Source organism: Manis pentadactyla, chromosome 5, assembly GCF_030020395.1.
Source record: "Manis pentadactyla isolate mManPen7 chromosome 5, mManPen7.hap1, whole genome shotgun sequence".
Taxonomy (NCBI): Eukaryota; Metazoa; Chordata; class Mammalia; order Pholidota; family Manidae; genus Manis; species Manis pentadactyla.
This window is the reverse complement of record NC_080023.1, coordinates 73,878,600-73,891,322: the sequence shown is the minus strand read 5'-3', so window position 1 is coordinate 73,891,322 and position 12,723 is coordinate 73,878,600. Positions and strand designations below refer to the sequence as shown.

The 12,723-nt window shown below is 40.0% G+C and overlaps 1 protein-coding gene across 14 annotated transcripts in view; it reads left to right on the top strand.

Moving 5' to 3' along the window:
• Positions 1-10,106, top strand: part of FAM13A (family with sequence similarity 13 member A) — a 354,285-nt gene extending 344,179 nt beyond the window's left edge. For 13 of the 14 annotated variants that reach the window (XM_057502440.1, XM_036922105.2, XM_057502438.1 and 10 more), the window contains 3 exons: positions 5,062-5,258; positions 5,848-5,949; positions 8,108-10,106. In XM_057502440.1, the coding sequence (XP_057358423.1) occupies positions 5,062-5,258; positions 5,848-5,949; positions 8,108-8,234 (426 nt within the window). In that variant the 3' untranslated portion in view covers positions 8,235-10,106. Of the gene's footprint in view, positions 1-5,061; positions 5,259-5,847; positions 5,950-8,107 lie in introns of those variants that run through there. The other variant, XM_036922108.2, reaches the window with a different exon arrangement.
• The last annotated feature ends 2,617 nt before the right edge of the window (positions 10,107-12,723 follow it).

The window sequence follows — 12,723 nt, the reverse complement described above, 5'->3', positions numbered from 1 at the left end:
TGGATTTTCTGTACTCCAAAATTTTGCTACATTAGCTCATTGGGTAACTTTTTAAGGAAATCTCATTTGCTGAGCGTATAGAAAAACCAAATTAAGAAAAGCAGTATATCCGGCACATGAAAAAAGTGCCATTTTGTGGACAGTATCTTGGCTGTCTCTTACACATTTGCTGGTGCGGTTCACTCCCTTGTCCTTCCTCATGCATTTCCCCTGCACCCTGAGGCCTCAGTTCTGATTTCAAACTCAGGTCTTGATCTGTGAATGTAGTGCTATGACCGGCAGTCACTAGGACATGCACTCTGATTTCTTCCCCAGGAGTAGTATGGATTTTATATAGATAATCCTCATCCTCAGTGGCTCCTCTTGCTAGAATGGGAGGCATAATCTGTGCCCACAGATCTGTGTGTCTCTGTAGGGACCTAATTGGCCTGGACGAGGATCAGCTGCTTCCATGTTTTTGTTCCTAGAGCACCAAACAAACTGGCTGCCTTACTCAGAAATGAAAAGGCAAAGTCAGTCGTTTTTTTTAAAAATCAGTGTTTGTCAGCAGTTGCGTAACTTGGAAGGGAAAGTAACATGCAAAGCAGAAATGGGTTTTAGTAATTTCACTTGTCCTATTTCTTTGACAGTTCCAAAGCTGGGCTGGTCATTTATTTACTATTGTTAGGGACGGTCATTTCAAATTATGGGGGCCTCCCCACCATGGAGGGACACCAGTTGAGAACTCCGTTTTCTTGCCTGTTTCTCATCATTATAACTGAGGGAAGGTAGCAGAGGCTACCAGGTCTCCTCTTTCATTTACTCTGTGCCTCTTCTTACTTTTTTGGGTGCTCAGATGCTTAATACACCCAGTTTTAAGGTAGTAGGCAGTGAATTGTGCTCACTGTTCAGGTTATTTTAAATATAACTTGTTTTATGAAAATGTCCTAATCATAAAATTTAGGCAAATATGCTATATTGTATCTTAAAAATTAGAGCTATTTTCTTGCAATAAGACTTGATGAAAGAAGACAAATTTTTTCTAGCTGGTTATTTCACCTAAGAATTAAATCACTGTAATCGATGAAATCTGGGCAATTGTGTATATGAAAATTAGCATATTTCTCATAGAAGCATGTGATAGAACAGTGACTAGATAAAAATGTGTTCTTTAACACATCCAAAATGTGACACTTAACAATTGCCTCATTAAACAGATGGAAGGTGTACTAATGATGCTCTTTTTAAAAGAGGACATTCTTCCAAATCTAATCCTTAGTTGGGTTTATTTTTTTCACAAGTATAATTGGCCATGGCTCTTCTAGTGGCCACATGATGGTCAGAATTTCAGGTAATTATGCAATGATTACATTACTCTGGTCTCTTAGCTCATTTTGTTCCAATTGGCCAAGCGTATCAGCACATATTTGGATTATACTAATTCTTAGCAATTCTGATACAATTTAGAATTTGGTGTATGTGAAGTTAAGAAAATTATGTCTTGGTGCTTTTTAAAAAAAACATCCCTGGTTTTTATGACTTATGAAATAGAGCCAGGCTCAAGTTCTGAATCCCTAGGTCTTCCAACCCCAAAATCCTAGAGATCATCTAGTCAGTCATCCTATCCAACATATGAGTTTTCTCTTAAAATTCCCTAACAGAATAACAGCACTGTCCCTTTAGAAGTGATTCCATCCTCAAGCTTGAGAAGTTTATTGCAATGGGGAGAATAAGGTCACTCATTACATGGGCCAAGCATCAAAAATAGCTAAAAACTTGTGTTATGTTGTATTATTAGTTTTATAATAATTTTAAAAAATATAAAACACAATATAGTTGTATAATATATAATTTTTAAATGCATAAGTTTAATAACTATGAACTATCAAAATTCATGAAAATAGTTTAAAATTATACTTATCATTAACATAGTACTTTCTATGTAGTAGGCTTCGTTTTGCCCTCTGGAGCAACATGGAGTAAGCATCTGCTTCATCCTTGAGAGCACTTCATATATTTACAGTTACCTGCCCTGTCTGCTCCCACCCACACCCTGGAAAAATGTTCTTCTCCAAGTTCTTGCTATTCTTCAGGTGACACAGGTTTCAGACCTTCCAGCAGCCTAGTGGTTCTGCTCTATACACACACACCAGCTTATGTATACCCCCTCTTAAAAACTGACTTCCAAAACTGAACCCTATTCTAGATGAGATTTAACCAGTAAGATAGCAGACTGAGCACTAGTCCCAACCTTGATCTGGTGACAGAGGCCCTTCCATCTTGCAAGGCTGTGGCCACGTGACTGCCAATGGCTTATGAGTTCCTTACAGAGTTTCTAGGGCTGGGGTGTCCCAACCTCAGTTATCATTTGGGGCTGATAACTTTGTCACGGGTGCTGCCCTTCCCTCTCTCATTGCTAGTGTGCACTGCCACCACCTCCTCCCCAGCTGTGATAGCCAGAAATGTCTGCCGGCATTACCAAAGGTCCCTTAGCGGCAAAATCAGCCCCCAGCCAAGAACCCCTGCTCATGGCCCTGTCTCACTGTGGGTTTGTGCCATCCCCAGCTTCCTTTTCCACCGGTTGCTTATCATCTCTGGGTCCAGCTTTTTTTTCTAACTTAACTATAGAAACTTGAATTTTTCCAATTACTTTTTATACTTCTAGCCTTATGAAAGATTAAATCTAGATTTTGTATTCTAACATACCATATATTCCTACCCACTTTGTACGATCTACACATTTCATAAATACTCCTTTTGTGTCTCTATCCAAGTGATGAATAAATACTGAATATGGCAGGGTCATGTAGAGAGCCTGCTGTGGGCTTCCCTGCAGAGCCCTGCCACCTTGTATCATCACTCTGTATACATTTCCACAATCATCTTTCCCTTCCTGGGTCAGCTCACCTCACTCTTTATTGAGATCCAGGATAATATGCCAATCCCATCAAAAAGGAAAAATGGTTAGTTTTCATGAACTGTTTTAAGGAACCAGTGCTAGTCAGGGCAGATCACTGATTCTTTTTCAATTGCTCATGCCCTATCTATGTATTGATTCATTGTAGAATCTACCCAAAATCCACAACAACCTGATGTTCTTATAATCTGAACATCTATTTTGCTCTTTCTCTTTTTTCTTATTTCCACAGATTACTGAGAATCATGTTGTTTAGCTTCATCTTAAAAAACACTGAGTTCTCACTATGTGTAAGACACATTCTCACATTTTTTTATTCTCTCAGGACCTTGGGATATAATTAATAAGGCCTAGACACCTGGCTTCACTTCCTACCAATCTTGGGCTTTAATAACTCTCTACCTAGTAATTTGTATTTGTCTTTTAAAACTGATTTACTAGACTATAATAGACATTTATTGAGCACCTACCACGTGCAGGCATTGGCTGAGCTCTGGGGATGGCAGTGAACAGGCCCAAATCCGTGCCTCCATGGTAGTGATGGTTAGGGGGGCTGCACCTGGTCTTCCTCCTCCAGGGATGGGGGCAGGGAGCAGAAGGTTGATCTGCAGTGTCTGTGTGCCGGATCTTACACTGGCAGGTACTTGACATACATTTTTATCTCAATTAATTCTTATAAAAACTACACAAAAGTGGTATTATTACTTCCTCTTACAAAAAAAGAGAAACTGTTAGATAACTCATTGTAAAGTATTTAAATTTAAAATAATTATTAATTTTATTTCATAGTATGAATAAAAATGTATTTTATTTAAATTTTACTTAAAACTCTTAGTGTGACATTCATTTAAGTCACTTATATTCTGTAAATTTTTAATGTTTTTCATAATTAAAATTTCAAAAAGTTAATGATAAAGAATTTACTTTCAAGCAAAGAGACTGAAGACCTGCAATCAGAGCAGAGGGAATCTGGCAAGCCATCTCATATTTGCCAGTTTTACCTACATGCCTTCATAACAGTACTTTTATTGTAATTACATAATAGTCCTTTTTTGGTTTTTTTTGCCCGTTTGTTTATTCACATTATTTCTCTGCAGAGGTACCATGATAAACATAAACTTGATGGTAAGAAAATCCAACATTGTGTATCAACTATACTTCAAAAAAAAAGAAAAGAAAGTCCCCCGCAGGCAGTGTGCACCTGCGCACTCCGCCAACCAGTGGTAACTCTGCTGCCTGCGGAGAGTCAGCTGCTGCATCGGCCCGGAAGCCACTTGCTCTAAACAGAACAATTTGATGCCGTACTTCCTGTTCATGTAGCTGTACTCCCAGTTTTTAAATTTTTCAAGATATTAGGATATTCTCTTCTGATCTGACTATATGTTTTGGCAGTAAATTACTTCTTTTAAAATCTCTCAGATTCTGATATTCTTCATTAGACTTACCTAGCTGCAAATTGGCACTAAGAAATTCCAAGTTGACTTCATTGTTTTTCTGATTGCATCATCAAGACAGACAATATGATACTTTTCTTAGCATCTGGAAGGCTGGAAAATACAGCCATAGCCCTCAGAAGTTCCTTGAAAAAACTTAGGAGTTTAATAATTCCAGTCATGAGAAGATAAACGTCTTGCTTTTCTCAAAATTTCCTTAAATTTTGTGCATCAAGCAGCCACAGAATATTTTATAATTGCAACTCTAAGGTTTAATTTCTGAAAATGATTATAGCTTAATAAAAAATATTTTGTGCGGTACACAGTAGTAGAACCAGTCCTTAGAGCACTGATCACTGGTGATGGATTTTGTTATGTATTATCACAGAGCTCAGACTGTTAAGATTCTTTTGCTTGATTTGATTTAGGGTATAAATTATGATGGTATCCCTTCCTACCCTCAGCCTTGACAACTGTGAATTGTGCTATCCACTAAATTTTTTATAGTTTTATAGTTTTTTCCCCATTGAGTGGCTGTGTTTAGTGTTTGTGTTATTTACTGCATACTTACAGCTAATCAGTAATATATCCATAATGTATATATATATGTGTTACTGAATGTAGACAAAAAACTATGTAGTGTCTGGATAATTAAATGATTGTCAGATACTTGTGATGAAAGAATGCCAGAAACAGTAACCAGGTTTTTATTGGTTTGCTGTGTATTTCCAGGAAGAAGAGGAGGGTTCAGAAGAGGATAGCAACCCAAAGCCGGACTTCACAGTCACTCTGAAAACTGATTTCAGTGCACGTTGCTTTCTGGACCAATTTGAAGATGATACTGATGGGTTTATTTCCCCAGTGGATGATAAAATACCATTGAAATGCAGCCAAGACACCGAGCTTTCAAACCTCCATGCTGCCTCAATGTAAGTGATTTTGGTGGGGGCTGAAATGTTTTGGTAGATGAAACTTTCTTAAATATTATTTTAGCCTTTTGTATTTAAATAAATTGGTTGACAAAACACAGGTGTCTTAACTGGGCTAACCTGGGGTACATCTGTGTGAATAAAACTGAATTTTTTTTTAACTTTTGGCTCACATATGCTTCATCCCGTGTTATTCAAGTGAGCATTTGGAGTCTTGCTTAAATAATCAGAAGGTGTCTGTCATGGCATTGTGTGCTTCTGTACTCCACAGCTCATCATTTAACATGCTCTGAGTACAGATATCATCTCTGTATTTCAAACCAGAATGTGATGAAGCGCCATGGGATTTCACAAGCCCTGAGAACCCATAAGCAGCAGGAGCTTTGCAAGAGCCCCAGAGCCATGCCTTTAGTCAGCCTGGCTTCCAGGGGATAGAAAACACCCATTCATGCGGACCCTCGGCTCCCTCAGCAGCTTTGTACTGACACGCTTCCCTCTTTCTCCACAGCCCCTGTGGAATTGCACATCCGCTACGTTTATAACAATTCCTATTTAACTCAATTTCCTTGAAATTTTCTGCCTTTTTTAGACCAGAACTATTGGAACATCTTCAGGAAATGAGAGAAGAAAAGAAAAGGATTCGAAAGAAACTGCGTGATTTTGAAGACAATTTTTTCAGACAAAATGGAAGGTAGTGCCTGCGTTTTCCTTCCCTGCCCCGCCCCGCCCCTCCTGCTCCGTGCACACATGCCTCTTCATTGGCTGTCAAGTCTGTGCAGTGCCTCCAGAGAGGGGAGCTCTGTGCCCCCTCCCTGTGCCAACTCCCAGGTTTTGCGCCCAGGGCCCCCTTAGGGGTTTACTGAGAGGTGGTGAGGCTTGTGTGGCCCTTCAGAAAGGAGGGCGCCTGGGGCAGTATCCAAGGCTCTGCACATTCCGCTAACATCAGTTCTCATCTAAGAAGCACCTTGAAGCTGTTTCCAGTTGACGGCACTAGTTTTTGTTGCTGTTATTTTGTCTGTATAATAAGCTTGAAGGAGAAAGTAGGAAAAGAGGACTCAGAATCTTGCTGATATTTAAGCTAATTTTAAAAGCAAAGGTGATAGTTATCAACTTTGAAAAATATACAAGAAGCAGTAAGTCCACCTAATGGGTGGGTGGCCTTTAACACAGCGAGCTTCAACTCAGAATGTTATCAGCTTCAGGTCACATGATGCTGGGCAGACACCTGTCTGCAGGTGTCTGCCCAGAATACCCTGTTCAAGCCACAACATGTGGCCAGGAGAGAACAGTGAATAGATTTCCATCTTTTATATCAAGAGTCAATTTTTACTATTCTAAATTGACTTTATTTTAATACAAATAATTTAAACAGCATAAGTCTAGCTCCTCTTGAAGTCCTTTTTCATACTTCTCAAAAGTATTGGGAAATAAAAGCACCATAATATCTAGCTTCAGCATTTAAAATGTGTTATATTCCAGATTATTTCAATTACTGTTTATTTCAATTTATTTTTAGGCTCTCTGATTTGGATCTGTCCTGTAATGACTTTCCTAAGATTTGAGAATTTTTATACCTAAATATTTGCTTTTCTTTCTCCATGCATTGTTGGTATTTGGAAAATATAGATGAGCCAATATTAGAGTTTTGATGTGTTTCATCCCAGTTTTCTTTCTAAGCATATTTGTAGTTTGTCTATTTATCTTCTTTTCCATATAATCATAATCACTTTATGCCCTGCACATACTTTATGCACATATCCTGTGCATGAGGAGCATATATGTAATTATATACCTTCATAAGTTTTAAGAAGGTATAATTAATGGGAATTAATATTCATCATACAAGTGTAGGACTCTGAGGGACTTTGGATATCATTAAATCTGGTTCCATCATTTCCTATCTGAGAAGAGCAGAGCCCCTCGAGGGGTGGGAGCAGGCTGGGTGTCAGATGCCCTGTCCCTGCACTGCCCTCGCCTGAGAAGCCATCTAGAATCCTTTCCTAACAAGGCAGGGCACGAACAGAACCAGTTTATTTTTAGTTCATTGAACAAAATTAAATAAATAAGCCCATGCTGTCCCCTCCCCCATGTTTGCTCTTTAATAAGAAGAAAAGTACGCCTACTGTTTGAATATTTGACACGTGCCGTTCACACTGACATGAGAAGCAGGACTGCCCTGCACAGTGGTTGCGATGTGAACCATAACACTGTGTCTTCAGGTTCCTCTGAGGGTTATATTAGATCGTGGAAACAGCACTTAGAACAATGCTTGACCAGTAATAAGATCTTAATACTTGTGCATATAAAAAGTATGCACGTAAAATTACTCAGTAAACTGTAAAGGCTTATTAGTAATATATGATCTGATTGCTAAATTCCAAGACTAATTTTATAATAACAAGGAGTGTTAACTATATTTTCAAACCTGTAAATTATAGGTATACCAATTGCTAATTAGGAACTTAATGGTTCCTTAGCTGAATATATAAAAGTGAGAAAGAAAGCATTAAGTAAAAATAAAGGATTTCAGTGGATGGAGACTCGTCATGTGAATCCATACATACCAGCAGCAGAGAGAAAATTTCTACATTTCTTAGTCCTTCATATCATTCTACAAGATGCCAGATTAGCTATAAAAACGCCATCACAAGGTACTGTCTGGGGGAAGCTGCCTTTCTCTGCTTGTCTAACCCAGCTCCAGCCTTGATGCCAAGTGGCACTGGGCAATGCCGATTCTACGGGTTGATAAACTGCAAAGTTTCTACATTAGGGATAATTCACCTGATGAACAGCATCATCTGGGGGAGACAGCAAATGACACTTAGCCCCTTTCCCTTTGTTTCCATTAGGAATGTCCAAAAGGAAGACCGCACTCCTATGGCCGAAGAATACAACGAATACAAGCACATAAAAGCAAAACTAAGACTTTTGGAGGTGCTCATTAGCAAGAGAGACACTGATTCCAAGTCCATGTAAGGAGACAGCCTCAGCCCAAGCACAGGGGGCTGGGGATGCAGAGGGAATTGCCACCTGCCTCCCCAGTGAATAACAGCTCTTCAGAAACTGGGAGGCAGCCTTGGAGCTGGACCTACAGAGCATATAGCCCTTCTGCCTCCAGGCCATTGGGAGGGCTCCAGTTTGCACGGCCTGCCTTAGATAGTGCCTAGACGGAAGAAGGCACATTGCCCTGATATAGGCATTTTGGAAGGGAAAGTCGATTCCTGCAGGCACACACAGGCACCATAGTGGAAGCTTTCTAACATTAGCAGAGATGAATCACTACATTGACACTCTCATCTACAGAGAATATACACTGTTCTGCCCTGGATAACTGAGAAACATGAGACCATTCTCTGTCTAACTGTGATTAAAAACAAGCTCAGGACATCACTCTGTAGAACAAACTTGCTGCGCAGGCCCCTGTTCTCTTCGGACCCAGTCAGGGGGAACCTGCACTGGAGCCCTATTTGCTGCCTCCGCCACTCTTGTGACCTTCCCACGGGGCCACACCATTCCCCACTTGTGTGAATTGTTCCCCATCAGTTCTCAGGTAGATGGAGGTGGCATCTGGCCCAAACGACAAAGCAATCATCTATCTGATGGTGTGTTTCTTCAAGACTCCCTCAGCTGACAGATCTACTCTCTGCCTAGGACTGGATCCCCTCTTGAGGACAGAAGGAATAGAGCAGTAGCTCTGTTAATGCTGATTTTTAAATCAGCCACAGGGTGAAGAGCCTGGAAAATTCTTTCCTGAGCACTTGACTACACTACCATTTCCGATTTTAGCATCAAACACTGAACAAGGCCCATACGCCACAGCACCTGTGTGGGGCTTGGTTCCGTTTTGGCTCTAGCCAAACAAAAAGTGTCTTGCTTAATTCTCAGCTTAAGTGTACAGGATCATGAAAGAGAGAAAAAGGGCCTGTGTTCTAAGCCTTCTGAGTACTTAGCAGAGTTTTTTTTAAACTAACCTGCACTAAAACCCCCCCTAACTGGGGGGGTAAATGTAGCCCTCAAAGCTCAGCCCGAGGCAGAATCTAAGTCACACTATTTTCAAGATCATGTATAAAAAGAAAAAAATAATGATTTGTGACCAATTACGATTACAGTTTTATCCCAAGACTGTGTCACAGAGCTGTCTGTAGTTGACATCTGGGAGGGGCCAGGGCATGGAAGATGCCAGTCAGTCAGCTCATCACTGTGCTGGCGTCACTTTGGGTTGATTGGTACTCTTTAATCTGTCTCCACTGAGGAAAGCAGATCTGGTTCTGCCTGTCCACCCCAGGCCGCCTCCGTGCTTTGTGAGGTCGAGGGTATGTGTCTGCACACCAGCCACTTTGGTTGCCAAGAGAAGGTGTTTCAGCAGGCCCCGCCTTTTAAAGATAGAGTTGCAGGATAAGCAGACGAGATGCCCTCCTATAGGTTTTGAGAGTTGCCTTCTTAAAGGTACCATTTGGGGTTTATTTTTTAATAAGAGTAAGAATGTAAAACTCTACTGACTAGTTGTCAGTTTCAAACTGGATTCTTGAGACACTGTCTGGTCGGGTAGGATCTGTAGCAGCATTTCCCATTCCTGAAGCGAGGTAGCAGCTCTCTGTCAGTTGAAAGTGGTTTAAGTTGGAATTTGGAAAAAAAGAATACTTTTAAGTTTGCTTTTAAAAATAATCATAGAAGCATGAGCTATGTGTTGGAAGTGCCCTGGTATAATCCACACACTTAAAGATGGTACATAATCCTACAAATGTAAATGTACATGAGAGTATAGTTTGGTATTCTTTGTTCTACTGTTTACATTGCAGATCGTTATCATTTCAAGGAGCTATATTATAAATAAAATTATGCACTTTAGGATGTTTTCTATTTTTGAAATCTGAACGTGAATCATTCACATGACCAAAAATTGTATTTTTTAAAGAAATACACATCTAGTCTGTCCTTTTAAGTAGTTATTCTCTTAAATAACCTATAATATGAATCAAATCATTACCAGTTAACTTTTAAATCACATCTGTTTAATAGTATTGTTTTGAAAATACTATGCTACAGAATTCAAAAAGAAAAAAAAGCTAAATAAATGAGAAGCTACTAAATGTTTTGAAATCTGTTGTTTCTGCCAAAGGTAAGTTAATAGAAAATAATTATTAAGGAATCCCCATTCAAATTTGTATGATCGAATAAAAGAAAACACCAAGTTATAGTAACATAAATTGTGTATGGAATGTCGTGTTTTCCTTGGTAGTCTCTAGTAATCTATATATTTCCTAGAATGCCATCCAGATTAAGGGGAGAAAAGCCCTGTCTACACCAGAACCTGTCTGAGGACCTGTTAGTCAGCAGCTTCTGGCTCCACGAGAAATGCTGAGGCAAATTTGTTTCCATGGCAACCGTTTCTGCAGCCCAGGGTCTCAAGCCCCTAGAGGCAGTGTCTTAATAGGCTTCACACCGCGAACTCTGGACTGGGGTTTTTCCTTCGCCCTTTTGGGAACGTGTGTATTTATTAGCACATGCCAACAAAGTAAATGTCAGGGGTTACTGAATAACAATGATCAAGGTAAAACACGAATTAATTCACTTGAGGTATGATTTTAAGAATGAGGGAGAGCAGAGGCTCATAATTTTCAGGAGCATTTGCTTTTTTGGGGTTTGGTCTAGAGTAAACCTTGAAGTAGATGTTTATATTAGATATGGTAGCAAAACTATTTCATCTTCGAGTCATTTAGTTCGCATTTCACTTTTTAGACATATACATGCAAGGTTTAGGGTAAGGGCCTGCTTAGAAGTCTTTGAAGACTGTTGAAGGTAGTCGTGTGCTGGTAGAAGAAAGTTTGCACAATCAACACGATCTCCCAAATATAGGGAATATTTCCATGAAAGACCAAATCATATTTCAAACTGAAGAACTAATTCTTTTTTAATTGCTAGCTCTACTGCATCGTGAGCTAATAATTAGATCTTTTCTCTTTGGTTGCCAGTTTGAAGTCAGAAGGCCATTGTTCATTGCTAAGTATCCGGGGTGCCTGCCCTCGGAGCGCCATGTCACCGCCGCACTGGCTCGTTCTAAGGCAGTGCTTGCCAGGCGGCAGGGGAAGCCGCCACAGGGTGTGCCTGCCCCCAGGTGTGGCATTCCTAGCCCTGGACAAATGTCTCGGGGCTCTGCTTGTGTCCTAAATATTGCTCTGGAGTCCTGAGGCCAGCAGGCTTGGAGCCCCTGAGGGTGGAGTTGTTGTTAATGTGGTTGGGCTTGGAATGCCTTACAAGGAGAGTATTTAGGTTTATTAAAGGGGCGGCCGTGAGTCGATTTGGTTGGTTCTTTTGGGGGCTGCCCAGTTCTCAGTAAAAAGAATTGGACCCACTATCCAGAACTGATCACAGATTTATGGTAAAAATCAAATTTTAAACTTTAGTAACTTTTTAAGAGATTCTTAATCTGATAATGAAGATGCTGTTTTTGATAACGTTAACTACTTACTACTACTGACAATATATTTACAGTTGAATGCCACAAACTATTAACTGCTTTGTGAAAAGTTGGTTATAGTCTAAATTCTATTTTGCTTTTAAGAGAGATCTTCCTGCCACTGCTTCCTAGGTTTTCTTCCCCTAGATGAGAGAGCTGGTTTCTGCACCAAATACATCACCTTGACGTTCTTTTTCAGTCTCCACTAGGTTACATCAGTGGGCAGGGACAAAACTAAACTAAAATGTGAAACACTGTCTCTTCTGAAGCCCGTTTGGCAGAACCCAGAATATGCTTTCTTTTTATTCCCTTTTTTTTTTCCCACTTGCCCTTCAAAATGTACTAAAGAGTACATTTCATCAAAAATAGCTGGCTAACTGTAATTCAAACTTTAATATATTTCTAATTGGGCAGATTGGCACTGCTTTCCATAGTGGCCAATGTGACAGGCTCCAAGCTAGAGTGATCTGTATGTCAGGTACGGCACTGGCCGCTCTCGAGGAGAGATTGCACCCCTGTGGGCATCTGTGTTCCTCCACCACAGTCTTTCATGGTAGATGTGCTTGGACAGGCCGAGATAGGTTACAGAGTCATGCAGATGTGTATGCAAAATGTAATCTGTACATCTACAACATCGTATTGCTGTACAGCTGCAGCCAGGTCTCTCATTCTGCCTAGAATCCAGCCAGTTGTGGTTGTGTGCATGGCTTGGGAAACCAGTTTGTCAAACCAAATTCTCCATCTGAAAGGAAGCAGTCATGAAAATCTCCAAGGGTGGATACAATTTTAGTAAATAATATGGGCCCAGAACAATGTTTACATGGCATATAAGTAGAAAGTATTTGGAATTGTCCTTTTTTAAAATGTAAACTGAATCAAAATGTTATGTACATTTTTGTACATGACTGTATTTTGTATAAACATAAATAAAATATTTTTAACTGAATGTCCTGAAACGTCTGACAGCATCAGGCACGGGTGACGGAACTGCCTGTGGGGTCTGACCTT